Here is a 16,421-nt window from a genome sequence, read left to right as displayed (position 1 = left end):
GGAAGACTTAATTTTTAGGTTTTAAACATGAAAATCTATACAGTCTAGTCTAGTTTTCAACCAAGCTGTAAGTCATTGCTAATGCTCAACGACTTGAAAGCGAATTAACCAATGCAATACAAACGAGTTTAAAGGCCCCTCAATTTTGTCCTTATTCGGACTGCTGACTTTTTTTGCATTGATCCAGCCCAGTTACGTAGATTTGATTTAAGAAATACCTGCTTTTTGCTTGGGGCTCAAGAGTGGGAGATTGACCCTTGGGGTAGGGGGTTACTTCAATTGAAAAAAGAAAATGAAAGAGAGACTTGGGCCTCAAGACAATTGAGCCAGTTCAACCATGGTATAAATTTGCCCATCCTCCACCCAAATCACAACAGTGAATCAGCAGAGCTATTGGGAACGGGGAATTAACTGCCACATCGGAAGGGATGGGTGTAATAAGGAGTGCCTTTTCTCTCATGGCTGGAACTCTTTTTGGGGTTTATCTGGCTCAGAACTATAACGTTCCCAACATCGGAAAGCTCCTCAACTCCGGCCTTGTTATAGCACAACACATTGAAGAAAACTACCGTAAACCCTCCGCTACCACCAACTCCAACGACGACGCTGTCGACGTTTCCAAATAATTTACCATCATCTTTTAACATTTCAGAATCAGATCAGTAGGAGAAATGGGAAATTTATTTCTTGTTAAAAGGGTTACGGTTTCTTTCTCTTTTTTTTCTTTTAATGTAACTTTTAACTATCACTGGGTTATTGCTGTAAGATAGTAGATCTTGTTTTCTTGGATATTAACTGAAATTTCAACTTGTATAAAATTTGATCTTGGCCACACAACCACGACCTAAGCTTTGAGGCAGTGAAGCTTAGCCCACCAAGTAAAGATTAAATTATTTGAAAATACGAGAGAAAGAAAAAAGGGTGCTGGATTTAGGCCAAGACAAGCAAACTGTTTATCATTAAAATATGCTACTATTTCCTTGGATAAACAAACATTTTAATTCTGGAGCTGGCCTAAAAGAATCGAAATCTCGCTACCCAAACGGTGAAACCCAGCTTCTTAATAGAAGCGATCGTTATTGTTCTTAAAATGAGACAATCTTATAAAGTAGCGGTCCTCGGTGGTGGCTTTGCAGGCCTAGTCACGGCCAGGGAGCTTAAAAGAGAAGGTCTCCTAGTCACCGTATTTGAAAAGGCCGACCATGTTGGAGGCATATGGCTCTATAATTCAGGAGTGGAGACCGACCTATTAGGCCTTGATCCGAATCGGGAAATAGTTCATAGTAGCCTTTACAGATCCCTTAGAGTTAACCTTCCTAGGCAGATTATGGGTTTCACGGATTATCCATTTATGAAGAAAGAAGGTGGGGATCCGAGGACTTTTCCGGGTCATGAAGAGGTACTCAAGTTTCTTGAGGATTTTGTCCGGGACTTTAGGTTGATGGAGTTGATTCGATTTGGGCATGAAGTGGTTCGGGTAGAGCTAACTGATGAGGCGCGTCACAAGTGGGTTGTTGAGTCTAGGACTCGAGAGACTGAATCGAGATGGGAATCGAAAGAGGAGCTGTTTGAGGCAGTGGTTATTTGCAATGGTAAACACACGGAGCCAAAAATTGCAGAATTTCCAGGTATTTCTTTGATGCCATTGGAAATCATTGAATCAGCTTTATTAAATAAAGAAATTGCTTCAGAAATATAGAATAAATGTGCAATACTTTCATCACTGTTGCTATTTAAAAGCTTCTAAATCCAGGAATATTCTTTCTCAATAATGCTTAACTCTTATCTTTAGCTATAATGATATTTGTCATATATTAGGCAGGGATGCTTGGCCAGGATTGCAAATGCATAGCCATAGCTACCGGACTCCTGAACAGTTTGAAAATAAGGTATTTAATCATATACAAGTACAACCAATCTGCAGTATTTTTACTTATAATCACTCTGCAGTCCTCTACATGAAGCTGCAAACTTGGTAATATGTTTCTGAACTTGATGAACTTTTAGTTTCATCAATCCATACATCTCAACCAAGAGAACACATAGGTTGCTAAGATGATTCTGGGTTTTGGCTGACAGATAGTGGTGCTTATAGGGAATGGATCAAGTGCCAAGGACATCTTGAAAGAGATCTCCCCTCTTGCGAGTCAAGTTCATCAGGCTATTAGAGGACCTGATTCCCAATTGAAAAGGCTGGAAAATCATGATAACGCTTGGCAACATTCTATGGTTTCTTTTTCTTTTTCTCAATTTGGTTTAAAGTTGAACTTTAAGCTGGTCGTCTTTTTTCCTGATAGACTGTGACTTATCAACAAATCGAATGCGCTCGTAAAGATGGTAAGGTGGTATTTCAAGATGGATCAATCGTTGATGCAGATGTCATTATTCATTGCACCGGGTATTTCTAAAAATACTTGAATCTTTTTAGCTATCTTTTATCAAACCAGAGAAATGCTTCAATCTCTTAAATACTTTATCCTTTTAGATTTAGCATGCATTCCAAACATCTTGGGAAAAATAAATCTATTGCAGGTACAAATTCCATTTCCCATTTCTTAGGTCCAATGGGACAGTTACTGTGGACGACAACCGTGTTGGACCTCTATATAAACATGTATTTCCACCAAGCTTAGCCCCTTCGCTTTCTTTTGTGGCACTACCTTACAAGGTAAACTTTTTTTCTTCCATCTGATTAAAATATTTTGAAGGCATTAAATGTTTCTAGACAATAAATTGCAGTCAAAGTCCTGATTCTTTATGAGTCATTCTAAGTTTTCCTCAAATGTTGATTAATTGTCACAGATTTTCTTGTTTTCTGCGCCCTGTCAAAGATTCAAAGCCAAATTTTCTTGGCTCTGGCATATCTTATATAGAGACTAATCCTGGGAATTTGCATGGCCAAGTATGAACAGTAATATTCTTCAAACTGAATTTCAAATTTTAACACAGTATATTGGTGTTTACATAATCAGGCAGTGCCCTCTATAGTGATGGAATCACAAGCAAAATGGGTGGCAAAAGTTCTGTGGCAAGGTAAAGCTGCCAACCCAAGCCGAGATGGCAGATTCTGTTGAAGAGCTTTACCGTCTAATGGAGAAGAGTGGGCGACCCAAGCATCTTACTCATACGCTCCAGCAGGACAAGGTTTTCCATTTTCCAAACCCAAATCTCTCTTTCACTGTCTCTTTGCTTATATTGTTTTGTTGTCTGTTGGCAGTTCGAATATGAAAATTGGCTCGCCACTCAGTTGGACATAAGGCCCCCGGAAAGGTGGAAGGAAATAATGTTTTTCTCCATGGAGAAAATAAAATCATATTATGGTGACAAGTATCGGGATGCATGGGATGTTGACAAATGGATACAAGAAGTAGATTGTTCCAATTAAACTCCACACCCTATATAACAGCCCATGCCCGATCCGACTATTGGGTCAAGGTTTCGGAGTGCTACAATTGTTGCTAGAGCGACAATAGACGCATTCTATTAGTCTAGTTTTATTTAATGAATGTTGCGATGTAGCAAATTTAGAATTCTCAATTAATCTTCTATTATTTGTTTCAAATCATTTTATTGAGTATAATACTACTTTCTGGAATTAAAGTATTGGTACATTTTTATAGGGTATCAATATCTTGGCCCAAGTATCAATACTCTTTCCTAGTATCCATACTAATTTGAGGTTCGATGTTTGGAAAATTTTAGCAAAAATAAAAGGTATCCATACCCTTATTATAGTATCGAAACCTTCCTTAAAGTATCGATATCGGTACCTTTGACAATGTATCGATATTATTTTATAGTTCGAAGTTTGAAAATTTAAGGGAAAAATCTTGTCGAAGTATCACTTAAGTTCTTTTACAAAAACTAAAAATTCAATCAATCCAATTCACAATTCAACCACATAAACTCAATTTCAATTTCAATAGTCACATAATTCATCAAACTCATTTAAGGCTAAGATTTTAAGGTTAAAAAATATCTAAGTTCTACATTTAGGTCCATTAAAACATTTCATTTATAACTAACATTACCTACGTACATGCCAAGACTAAAACCAAAATGTTAACCATACTCTCTTCCAAGCTTGAAGAGGTGATGAGATGAGCCGACTGCGACCTCGATACTAACTCTTCAAGTCTAGCTTCTACCTATGCATTAGAAAGAATCGTGTTAATCTTATGACAACTTAATACTTGACCAACACAAAATTTATTTATTTTTCTCAGCAAATATACAAAATTTGATTTAAAATGAAATATATCCTGATTTTATTTTATTTCAATCAATTTGATTTGATTTTAATCAAATTGATTTAATTGCTCCTTTAATGCAAATTTTGTATCCTTATTCATGGATATTTCCAAAATTCCTTGATATTGAATGCCTATAAAAGCCTAAGAATTCTTCAGAATTATTTGGGACAATCACACTTTCTTACACCGAGTTTATTTTACGCTTCAAAATTCTTCTCTTTTTCTCTTCATATTTTCCAACGTTTTGGTGATAAAAAAGGCAACGTTTGTTCGTTGATCACTGCAGAGGTGCTACTGCTTCGATCATTGTGTTGTTGTATCCTGGGAGACAGTTGACCAACGTTTCTCTAAGTACCGTAGAAGCAGTCGAATTTGTCTTAAGGAAACTGTGTAAAACAAGTCTCAACATCTAGTAAAACTCGATTATTCTTTTCGATTTCTGGTTTTTGTTATGTTATTTATTAGTTTTTCGTATCTGATAATTTAAATATAAATTATTCAATTTATTTTATTTTATATATAAATATATAAATATTTATTTATATTTATATATTTATTCGGTAACGTTTTGTCCAACACATACAACTTTCATCCAATAAAGATTAGAATAATTCTTGCAACTGTTTTTGAAAAATAATTCTTCCAAATTTCATTTACTTATTCTTATTTTTTTAATTCAACAAAAAGCTACAACTTTTCTAATCTTGATGTTATATAAAAATATTAATTATTTAACCTAATTTAATTTATTTTACTTGAATTTTTATTAAAATAACATTAAAATTAATTAATTACAAAAATAGGGTGGAAAACAAATTAATTATAAAAATAGGGTATTTGATGTAGTAACTAGAGGTGCTCATGGGCTGGGCCGGGCCCATAAAAAAATTTCAACCCAGGTCCTACGCCCGACCCTAAATATGGGCCTAAGATTTTGCCCAGGCCCGGCCCGGGAAAAAATCATAAGCCCGGGCCCGGCCCATTTTTATTTTAAAAATTTTAAAAATTTTAAAAAATTAAAAATATTTTAAAAATATTTTAAAATTAAAAAAATTAAAAAAAGTATTTTAAAAATATTTTAAATTAAAAAATTTAAAAAAGTATGTAAAAAAATATTTTAAAATTAAAAAAATATATTTATTATATTGGGCCGGGCCCGGGCAAAAAAAGTGGTGCCCAAGGCCCGGCCAGTTTTCTAAACGTGCCTCTTTTTTTACCGAAGCCCATATTTCGGGCCTATATTTTTACCCAAACCCTCCCATATTTCGGACGGGCCGTCGGGCCGGGCCGCCCGGCCCATGAACACCTCTAGTAGTAATTTTAGGTGTTCCTTAACACATTGGCGGCACTAATGAAATTTTAGAAGAAAAAAAATTTGACAGAAAAATATAGTGGAAAAAATATTTTAATTAGTGCGGCCAATGTGTCCCCTTAATTAAATTAAAAAGTTGTAATTTTAGGAATTAAATGCATAGAAAAAACATTAAGACATTAAATGCAAGGAAAAATTATTAAGACATTAAATGAAGAGAAAATGTTATTGTCTGGAACCACAAAACAGCTTTTTTTCACTTTTTCAACCTTGTTTTTTGTATTAGACTCTTTTTTTTTAATTTATCGGCGCCGTCTATGTCAGGCAACACCACAAAAAATGTATTTTTACTTTTTCAACTTTTTTTTTCAATTTTTTTAAAAAGTTTACTTGTGTAATGTGTCAGGCGATACTTAAAAAGTTACTCTAGCAAACCTCAATTTTCTTAATTAATTTGTTCTCCTCCGGTTTTTGTAATTAATTACAGCATGTTTGGTTAAAGATAATGGCTATGCCATTACCTACCTATTACAAGCTTCTTCTGCTTCCCACTTAAACAGTGGTTTGGTTGAAGAGAATACCCTATTACGGGTGTATTCCATTCCGGCCTTAAGCAGAAAAATTTGAGGATTTCAATTCCCTTCCCTCTTCACCGTTTACCCATTCCGTCCCAAATCAACCCTATTTTACCCTCACAAATTCTCACCTCAAAAACACTCAACGGCAACCATTTCTTGCTTCCTCCGACTTCGGCATTCCTCCCCTTCATCCAGGGTCAGGTGAACATTTTTTGGCTATCGCCATCTTCATCTTCATCTTTCTTCTAGTTGAACCTCCTTATTTACAGTAAGTGCCTTTGATTCCTTAATCGACGACATTTCTAGTTGAACTCTCAAAAGCCCTCGCTCTTATAAACCCTTTGGCTATCGCAGTCTCCCAAATCACTCTACTCCGATTTGCTCTTCTTTCGCCAAACAAACGCGAGATTTGTAGATTTATTTCTCGTCTATCTGCCTCTGAATCAATGGTGAGCCCCTTGCTCTTTCTCTTCTTTTTTTGTTGTTCTCGATTTCTTAACTATAATATAGGGTTTATTTTGTAAGAATAGAATTAGGAAGGGACCGTGCATATGTTTGTATGTGGTATAACCTTTGTTGTTTGAGCCTTTCACTTAGAATAGTGTTGTTTATCCTCATTTATACTAATTAAATCATGTAATTTTGCAATCACTATGTACTAGTCTTCTAAAATCAAAGATTTTGCAATCACTATGTTTGAGTCTAAAATTTTACTTTTTATTAAGGGATAATGATAAATTTTGCAATCATTATGGACCTGGGCAACTAGATACAAGAAGTTATGGTGAGCAATATGCTAGTAAAGAGAAGATGCAAACCTTGCTTTGCTTCCTGAGCAGACACCTTTCTACAAAGATCTGCTATCTTTCATTTGAATTTTGTATTATCTCATCCTAGTCATGTGGATTGGGAAATGTAGCATTGACAAATGTTACAGGCTGCTGTGGCTGTTCAAGCAGGTGTATGCGTGGACATTTTTGCTGTTACAAATGAGTATACAGATTTGGCATCTCTTAAATTTATTAGCATAGAAAGTGGTGGCTCTTTGTTCTTATATGCAAATACAGATGATTCAACACTTCCTCAGGACATGTTAGTACTATAAGTTCCTCTAATTTATTCTTTTTTAAAGATGATAAAGTATATGTTTATATGGATACTTCATATCTACTTGAGTTAATTATATGGATATTCCATTTGAGTGCTGTTATTGATCTTACTTTGCAGGTACCGAATGCCAAGTCGACCATATGCTTTTACTTGCGTACTAAGATTGAGGACATCTACTGAATTCAAGCCTGGCCATTCTGTAAGTTTTCTTCTTTCTACTTTCAAATTTTCTTACTGGGGAAATATCATCTAATAATTTTTGATTTCTCACTTCTTTCAATCCCACCTTTTGCAGTATGGTCACTTCTTCCCAGATCCTCAATATGAAAATGTTCAGCACATCATTTGTTGTGATTTTTTTGCAACATATGCTTATGATTTTGATTTCGCTAATAATGTTGGATTTTACAGATATTAATTACTCATTACAATTTCGTTCTTTGGCTGCCACAGTCAATATTACTAGTCTTTTTTATTGTTGAATCTGATGGACATACATTCTGGACTATTTTGCTCTAGAATGCAGGGACTTCATCTGGCATAGAATCTTATAGCTTAGTATTCTACTTTCTTTGAGTTCTCTTGATTCAATAAAATCTATTCATTATGCTCAGATTTGTAATATGTAAATTGTTAGATTATACAATGTTATTATGATTATTTTGTTTTTTCTCATTGTATCAGTTTCTTGCCTGCACCAGATGGGCCCACCTAAATGCTTGAAACATGCTCCCTTTAAGTGTTTTGTGGTTGTGCTACCTTTTTTTGTTGATAGCAATTTGTGGGGCATTACTGTTATATTATTTAGATATTTTAATATATTTTTCCTTTGCAGACATTCTTCTGAACTACCTATAGTGTAGATTGCATTTTAGTACACTGTTGTTGTGCCCCCTGAGGAACTCTCGAGTTTAGGATTGGTGTCTTCTAGTATGACTTAGCAAAAAGTCCGTGTTACATGGATCATTGTACATATTCCCTTGTTCATTACCAAATTCCAGTACTCCCCAAACCAAATGGTTGGAGTTGGTATTAGAGTTTAATTTGTAAAATATAGATAGATGTAGGCATTGACAAACCATTTTTTTGGTTAGAACATCAAATACATATGTAACTTTTTGTTAATATGTGAATATTATATTTGGATGTGAAATATAATTCTCAAGTTATTTATTACTTCTAGTATTTTGTTTTTATTGTAGAATAATTAAATTATTTGTTTCACTAATGATATTTTAGCACATTAAATATATATTACAGTTTAAAAATAATAAAGTAGATTATATATTATTTTATAGTATTATATATTATGATTTTAGTAAATTCATATAATAATTATATTAAGAATTTTATTAAATTATATACTTTTCTATTAAATTATATTTAATAATAATTATGTTAAAATATGGTTAAATTATTTATTATTTTATTAAATTATTTTAATAATAATCTTATTAAAATTTAATAACAATAATAATAATCATCTACTTAAAAAAAATTTTGCTAAGGCTATTCTAGTCATTTTTGTTTTTTTCCTTATGCTATTACAATATCATTCCACTCAACCAAACACGAGAATACTATTACACTTCTATTCCATTCTATTCAACCAAACAATTGATTACTGATTACAGCTTTATTCAATTACAGCTCTATTCCATTACAGTGAAGCAAACGTAGCCTTAATGTTTTAAATATTATCTTTATAAAAAAGCCATTTTACTTGGATAAAAGAAAAAGTAAAGGGAATTTTATCTTACTAATTTTGATATTATAGCAGCCGTTGGCTTGTTGAAAAATATATATATTGTCCTTCATTTTTCTTTTCTAGCAGCCGTCGGCTTGTTGGAAATTTGATCCTACTAATTTTTATACATGAAGCCGTTGTCATATTATCATCATATTTTTTAGAAAGTTTTGTTATAACAATTATTTGATAGTGCTTATGACCTGACAAAGTAGATCATAGAACACTGGGTGAAAAATTACAATATAATATCATATCATATCATTCTCTGACAAAGATATTATAATTCTATTCTCTGTCTTTCACAATGAATTAATTAATAACCATTGCAAATACTGGGAAGAATGTAGCTTTAATTAAGTCTCTTTACCCAGCATTAATCATGTAGCAGATTGTTGACAATTGAAATTTAAACTGAAGAGGTAAGCCTTTGATGGCTATAATGCTGAAAAAGGGGCAATCTTATAAGGTAGCGGTCGTCGGTTGTGGCACTGCAGGGAGCTTCAAAGAGAAGGTCACCATGTCACTGTATTTGAAAAGGCCAACAAAGTGGGCGCCCCGGTACATCCGACCTATTAGGCCTTGACCCGAATCGGGAAATAGTTCATAGTAGCCTTTACAGATCCCTTCGAACTATTATGGGCTTCACGCATTATCCATTTGTGAAGAAAGAAGGTGGGGATCCGAGGTCTTCTCCGGGTCATGAAGAGGTGCTCAGGTTTCTTGAGGATTTTGCTAGGGACTTTGGGTTGATGGAGTTGATTCGATTTGGGCATGAAGTGATTCGGGTGGAGCGAGTTGATGAGACGAGTCACAAGTGGATCGTTGAGTTTAGGACTCGAGAGACCGAGCCAAGATGGGAGGAGGTGTTTGAGGCTGTAGTTATTTGTAATGGTAAATACACAGAGCCCAGAATTGCAGAATTTTCAGGAATTTCATTCATGCCAAAAAAAATTCTTTCCCATTGTAGTAGTTTGTTACTGTCATAACTACTTTTGCAAATGCCATCTTAAATATTTTTCATTCAATTGCATTGCACTATAACAGATAACTCGATTTCTGTTTACTTGTATGATAATCTCTCTATTGGGTAGTAATTTGTCATGTTTTAGGCAGAGACATTTGGCCAGGATTGCAAATGCATAGCCATAATTACAGAACTCTAGAACAATTTGAAAATAAGGCATTGTGCCATATACAGTTGGAATTCAATATTGATAACAATCACCCTGCTGTAATCTGTTTTTAAAACTTCAGTATCAACCTAGAAAAGACACAAATTGCTATAATAATTCTTGGTTCTAGTTGACAGTAGTAGTGCTCATCGGAGATTCAGCAAGTGCCCAATCCATGACATTCTAAAACAGATCGCTTCTGTTGCGAAACAAGTTCATCAGGCTATTAGAGGACCTAGTTTCCAGTTGAAAAGACTGGAAAATCATGATAACGTTTTGCAACATTCAATGGTTTTTTAATCATTTTATCATTTAATTAAGTTGCACTTTAAACTCGTCAATTTTTTCTCTGTAAGAAATTGTGATTTTTGTTGCAGATTGAATGTACACATAAAGATGGTAAGGTGTTATTTCAAAATGGATCAATTGTCAACGCAGATGTTATTCTTCATTGCACTGGGTATTTATTAGGAGATATAATTTAATCTTTTAAATAACTTGTCCCTCTAAAGGGGAAAAAATTCTATACAAATATCTTTTTCATTTCTTAGGTAATTGAGATATCGAAAATCTTATGGTTTTCATTTTCCAAATTAACATACGAGTATTTTAGAAAATAGGGCTCTCTTTTTTAAAATGGGACATAAAAAATTTACGTATGTGTAATTTTGGAGACCATAACCCTAATATATAACTTTTGCACATTAACATTAATTTCTACTTAGCTCATCATCAATTAGAAGTTAGTTACTACACATATTAGCCTCATACTTTATTTAATAATTGAAGTCGATAAACTTTAACTAAATTAGACACTTCTAATTTGAGTTAACATTTTATAATAGTAAATAATAACATGTAATTTTCTTATTATATCTATGTAATGTTCATATTATCCAACAATCTTCCACTTGGACCACAAATATATACTAATGACTCCATAACTACATGTCATTATATAACCTTATAAGCTAAAAACTTTATTATCATATCCAAAAGGTGTTCCAAACAATCTCGTCCATTAAATTATGTTAACATAGAACTAAAATGATTTTCGTTACATGTATCGTAACTAAATCCATTCCTGATCACGTATATTAACACAACCAAATGACTTAGATCAAGTATGGATGTGATCTAAACATGGAAATTACATACAATGTGATCTAAACATGTCTATTTCCGACTAGTCCTCCTTAAACCTTTGTGATATCAAACCTTACCAAAATCAAAGTGTGAATAAATAAAATAAACTTTATTTCTGCATAAAATAACCTTCAAAATCGTAAATTGAAATAATTAAAAATGTGTTTATAACAAAAAAAAAACCATTTAAAATTACAAACTCCCACTAAAACTGAATATCCTGAAATGACATTACATCTATATGAGCAGTGTGCTCATCAAAACATTGGGTGATAATCCCTTAGTAAGCATACCTGCAATCATAGAGTTTGTCTCAGTATGCTTTATAGAAATCTGACCACTTTGAACTCTTACTTTAACAACTAGAATTTTAAAACCTATGTGTTTTAACTTTGGTGTGCTCCTATTGCTTTTGGAATAAAGGACTGACATTTATTTTATTGTCACAATTTGCACCTTAGCAACAAAATTTTGCATCCATATTCTACAAAATCGGAGTTTGTATATCTGACAATCTCTAACTTATCAGACCTCCAATATGTGAGCATGTAATTTTTTATTTTCTAAAGATAATGTATGAATCATGTGGTTATTTTCCAATTATCCATATCTAAATTGCTCAGATATTTGCACAACATCCCAACAATGTACGCAATATTTGAATGCGTACAAACCTGAGCATACATTAGACTTCCCACAACTGAAATGTAAGGAATCTTATGCATTTTCGTAATCTCAAAATCATTATTGGGGTAGTGGTTGGGACTATTCTTACTTCCACTGAACTTGTAATATTTACAACCATTAGCTAAAGCCATTTCGAAACTGGATAAGATAATCACTTGGTAAATATTATAATACCACTAATGTGAGGCTTGCTTAATCCCATATATGAATTTCTTTAATTTGCAAACCATTGACTTTGCATTACAGAACACAAAGCTTTCTGGTTGTACCATATAAATCGTCTCATCAATGTTACCATTAAAAAACACAGTCTTGACATCCATCTAATGGAGCTCAATGACAATTTATGCCACCAAAGTTATTATAACTCTTTCTCCAGTGGACCTTCTTAATAATATTAATTCTTGAGGTTGTAAAGTTTGTTACTTGATCAGGAGGTTTAACAACATTGTCTTAAACCAGAGTTGTTATTTGAATAATATCATGTATAATAAACTGTTCCTAATCTTTATCAATAATAATTGAAAGAATGTTTTGAGGAATATCAACATATTCTTCTTCAAAGACAATGTCCTTAGTTCTTTCTCCTGCGCAAACTCAACCTCTTCAAAGAATGAGCATTATTTGTTTTAATAAAATAGCCTTAGTGGGATCATAAGATTTGTAAGGTTTAGATTTTTTAAAGTATCAGAAAAATAAAAAAAGATTATAAATATCGTCAGACACAAGACTCTCAATTCCCCTTTTGGAGATATAATAAATTTGTGTGACACTCCACACCCGATCCGTTACCAGATCCAAGTGTGTGACATCATGTAATGGCTTGAATTTTCAGTGGTGTCAGAACGGTGATTCGAGATCACTAAATCCAACAAGTGAGTAGAAAATATTATTAATTTAGTGAGTATAAGTTAAATGTGAAGTTAGGAAAAATTTTTGAAATAGTGAATAGCGTACTACGAATAAATATTAAAATAATTAGAATAAAAAATGAGGTATCGAAACCCAAAATTCATAAACTGAGCCATAAATATTTTTAGAAATATTTATAGAGTGTCATTGAGTTGGTATTAAAGTTTCAGTTAGAAAATTCTAACGTTTGGGTGCTCAATTAATTAAAAGGACTGAATTGAAAATAATGTAAAATTTGTTAAAAGTGATTAAATTGCTTAAGTGATAAATAAGGAGGGAATTAAGGCATAAATATGCCAATATGGGATATTTGAGACGGCATAAGAGAAGAAAAATCTGAAAAAGTGATGTAATAAGGGCAAAATTGGAAATTTTGTAAAAATTAACAAATAAAAATCTTGATTAAAAGAGTTTCTAGGTAATTCTTCATATTTCTCAGCCAAAAACGCCATATAAGAGTCCCTCCAAGCTGGTTTTTCATATATTTGAATAATGTAATTTTAATTCTTGATTATTTCTTCTAATTTTTGTGATTTTGATACTTTTACAATTAGGTCCAACTAATTATTTCATTAGTTTTGATTTCATGACTGATTTTGAGAGTTGCCATTGATGAGTTCTGAATTTTTATGATGAATTAACATGGAATTAAAGCTTTAATTTTATTATAAGATGATTTTATTAAGTGATTTTGATAGAAATCGATTTTAGGGACATAATTGTGAAAAAGTTTAGAATTAGGGTTTGGTGTTGCGGTTTTGAAAATCAAAGGCTATATAGTAGTGTAAAATAGTTGGACAAGGTGTTAATTGAGAAAAATTAGATCAATTGAGGGGTTAATTGAGAAAGGACTGAATTGTATAAACTATGAAATTTGGGGCAAAATGGAAATCAATATTTTTCACTAAAGCAGTTTTGGACAGCAGCAGTAGTCTAACTTTGAAAAATCACCAAAAATTGTGGGAATTTAATTAGAGGGTGAATAAAATATGAAATTAAAGCTTATTGAGTCTAGTTTCTCGTAAAAGAAATGGTGTAAGTAATGAAATTGTAAATCATGAGATGTCATAAATTTTGTGAGACAAGAGCAGAATGATTTCGGGTTCCCCTGTTCTGACTTTGGAAAATCATCAAAAATTGAATAAAAATAATTATGGAATTAAATTTATGTATTTAAAATCCTGAATGAGTCTATTTTCAAGAGAAACAAACAGAAACATCATTCAAATCCCGTACGAGGAGATAATTTATTTTTAGTGAAGAAGGGTCGGAACTGTCAGACAGCAGAACAGGGGTGACTTTAAAGAATAAAATTTACTTATTGGCTAAACCAAAAATTCTGAAAATTTTATGGTAAGAAGATATATAAGTCTAGTTTTAGGGAAAATTTTCAGATCCTAATTTGGAGTTCTATAGCTCAAGATAAAAATAATTTAGTGACTATGACACGGATGGACAGCATTGAATATACATAAGTAAATAGTGAAATTATAGATAATGTTACTTATAAGCGGGTTATAAACATTAAGGATGTGAAATAGATTGAAGGTAAAATCAATACTGATAAGTGAATAATTTTACAATGATTGATCGAGAACCCGAAGCAAGCCAATGAAAAGAAAAAGTAGCTGATTAGTCTCTGAACTTTTACAAATTCTGCAAATCGACCCAGGTAAGTTCATATAGCTGAAATTTAATGATTAAATGTTAATTTCATAAATTATATAATGTATGATGAAATATATTTATTGTTGAAATGAGAATAAAATAAAAATGCGAAAACTGAATAAATGATCAAATTGAGCGGAACGCCGGATTTGAGTACTTCTAATAAGTGACAAGTGATAAGTAGTAGCTTCAGCTACACTTATCTGATCAGTGGCAAGTGGCAAGTGATAAGTGATAGCTTCAGCTACACTTATCTGATCAGTGACAAGTGATAAGTGATCATACGTAAGACCATAGTTATACTATGGCAAAGTGGAAATGAAGTACTCAATTTTCTGTAACTGTTCCCTAATTTTGATTAAGGATGGTAAGTGACAAATGGACCCAAAAGAATTATAGTAAAAGGATAAGTAGTAGTGAGTTTATTCCAAGGGACTCACCAGTGATTGTGGTTGACAGGTAAACTTAGTATTGGTGTATAATGTATAAGTGTATAAATGTTTGGTAAGATTTATGTTTTATGCCTATGAACTTACTAAGTTTCTATAAGCTTACTTGAGTGTATTCAATGTATCTTGTAGATTGACGTGAAAATATACAGAGGATCGGATCGACACTGAGGATCACACTATCCAGATTATCCCTGGTAGCTTTTGTAAACTTCCTTTTTGATTTATATGGCATGTATATAGTTTGATGATAATATAAATACAAAAACTTGTTTAATGAATATGTATTAAAGTAAAGTGAGATGAATATGCTAAATAGTATAATTATAATTGAAGTATGATTTGGTATCAAATTCATTGAAATAGATTGGTTGGTTTGGTATTGATCTCCCTTTTTAAAAATTGCAGGGAAGGTTGAATATTTATAAAGGGATTATATTGAGTTTTTTTTTAAATAAAAATAAAAATTCGAGACTTTGAGAAAAATTCCCTATGGTTTTGATTAAATCCCGGTTTGGTCCCGTAGTATGTTTTGGGCTTTGGAGACCTATCTAAAGGACGTCACGACATGTTTCAGTAAATGAATAGTAATTAACTTGTAATAACGGGAAAAAATTAATTAGGTAAACTTCGGTAATGGCTCGTACCCTATTCCGGCGACGAATACGGGTAGGGGGTGTTACACATCACATTATATTATCTAAGTAACTTAGATTATTTCAACATAATTCCACCTTATTGAATTTACATTTACCAATAGCATAACAAATAAATCATTTAATAAAATAATTCACATGCATTCATAAAATTTAAACATTTCATTTAATTACGGGTTCATACTAAGTCATGCTAAGTTTTTGAAATTAATGAAGACAATTATTTTTTTGAAAGGTAAATTCATTAATTCATTCAATGAATGAAACCATACAATTTAGGGGGGGAAATAGCAAACACTCGTTGTAAATGATGAAGGAAAAAATCCATCAATAAAACAAAGGCTTTAGGCTCAGCATCAATAGAACATTATGACACGTTGACAATTGGCTTTGTCACAACTCAAGCACGAAATATCTGGAGTAATTGCAAGCACTTAATACGATAAGAAAATTAACCCTGGATGGTCCAAAACGGCGAGCAAAAATTGACAAAAGAATCGAGTATTCACCAAACTAGAGAGGATGACAACAAAATCATCCCTAAAATCACTTGTAAAACTAATATTACATGCACAAGCAAGATTAAAAAATGTGCTACAATAGCAGACAAAAACTTCTAAAACTGAAGACTTATTAAATAATGGAAAAACAAACAAAAAACATATAAAACTGAAGAAACACGAGTCTAAATCGATTCGTAAAATCATTTATTAATTTAAAATATTCTC

The 16,421-nt window shown here is 32.5% G+C and overlaps 4 protein-coding genes across 8 annotated transcripts; all 4 read left to right on the top strand.

Moving 5' to 3' along the window:
- The first annotated feature begins 319 nt into the window (after positions 1-319).
- Positions 320-837, top strand: LOC128034922 (uncharacterized). The gene has a single exon (XM_052624336.1). It carries the CDS (start codon positions 429-431, stop codon positions 624-626), a length of 198 nt encoding a protein of 65 aa, XP_052480296.1. The 5' UTR covers positions 320-428; the 3' UTR covers positions 627-837.
- Positions 838-988: 151 nt separating this feature from the next.
- LOC105802579 (flavin-containing monooxygenase FMO GS-OX-like 2) lies at positions 989-3,600 on the top strand. Its single transcript, XM_052624337.1, is given in 8 exon segments — positions 989-1,628; positions 1,819-1,889; positions 2,080-2,229; positions 2,298-2,398; positions 2,533-2,668; positions 2,973-3,025; positions 3,027-3,144; positions 3,218-3,600. Coding segments are annotated over 8 exon segments (1,335 nt in total). The 5' UTR covers positions 989-1,090; the 3' UTR covers positions 3,386-3,600.
- Positions 3,601-6,015: 2,415 nt separating this feature from the next.
- LOC105802580 (uncharacterized) lies at positions 6,016-7,933 on the top strand. Of its 5 annotated transcripts, none has more exons than XR_008190666.1 (5): positions 6,016-6,411; positions 6,498-6,592; positions 7,103-7,235; positions 7,371-7,452; positions 7,549-7,933. XR_008190666.1 is itself a non-coding variant. In XM_052623211.1 (5 exons), the coding sequence occupies exons 3-5, from the start codon at positions 7,072-7,074 to the stop codon at positions 7,669-7,671; spliced, it is 369 nt and encodes a 122-aa protein (XP_052479171.1). In that variant the 5' UTR covers positions 6,018-6,344; positions 6,498-6,592; positions 6,869-7,071; the 3' UTR covers positions 7,672-7,933. The 5 variants fall into 5 exon arrangements, 4 of the variants coding, with proteins under 4 accessions (XP_052479171.1, XP_052479170.1, XP_052479173.1 ...); XM_052623211.1 differs by having other exon boundaries at positions 6,018-6,344; positions 6,869-7,235; XM_052623210.1 differs by having other exon boundaries at positions 6,018-6,411; positions 6,869-7,235.
- Positions 7,934-9,638: 1,705 nt separating this feature from the next.
- LOC105800921 (flavin-containing monooxygenase FMO GS-OX-like 3) lies at positions 9,639-10,660 on the top strand. The gene is made up of 3 exons (XM_052623702.1): positions 9,639-9,894; positions 10,306-10,466; positions 10,553-10,660. Exons 1-3 carry the CDS (start codon positions 9,639-9,641, stop codon positions 10,658-10,660), a joined length of 525 nt encoding a protein of 174 aa, XP_052479662.1.
- Positions 10,661-16,421: the final 5,761 nt, after the last annotated feature.

The sequence above is a fragment of the Gossypium raimondii genome, chromosome 11, assembly GCF_025698545.1.
Source record: "Gossypium raimondii isolate GPD5lz chromosome 11, ASM2569854v1, whole genome shotgun sequence".
Taxonomy (NCBI): Eukaryota; Viridiplantae; Streptophyta; class Magnoliopsida; order Malvales; family Malvaceae; genus Gossypium; species Gossypium raimondii.
This window is presented reverse-complemented; position numbering and strand designations above follow the sequence as displayed.

Excerpts from the sequence above, each read along its gene's own strand:
- LOC128034922 (XM_052624336.1), top strand. The coding sequence starts at position 429 with ATGGGTGTAATAAGGAGTGCCTTTTCTCTCATGGCTGGAACTCTTTTT.
- LOC105802580 (XM_052623211.1), top strand. The coding sequence starts at position 7,072 with ATGTTACAGGCTGCTGTGGCTGTTCAAGCAGGTGTATGCGTGGACATT. Across the intron at positions 7,236-7,370 it reads TCAACACTTCCTCAGGACAT|GTACCGAATGCCAAGTCGAC; the intron begins GTTAGTACTATA and ends CTTACTTTGCAG. Across the intron at positions 7,453-7,548 it reads AATTCAAGCCTGGCCATTCT|TATGGTCACTTCTTCCCAGA; the intron begins GTAAGTTTTCTT and ends CACCTTTTGCAG.
- LOC105800921 (XM_052623702.1), top strand. The coding sequence starts at position 9,639 with ATGGGCTTCACGCATTATCCATTTGTGAAGAAAGAAGGTGGGGATCCG. Across the intron at positions 9,895-10,305 it reads GGCTGTAGTTATTTGTAATG|TTGACAGTAGTAGTGCTCAT; the intron begins GTAAATACACAG and ends TCTTGGTTCTAG. Across the intron at positions 10,467-10,552 it reads ACGTTTTGCAACATTCAATG|ATTGAATGTACACATAAAGA; the intron begins GTTTTTTAATCA and ends TTTTTGTTGCAG.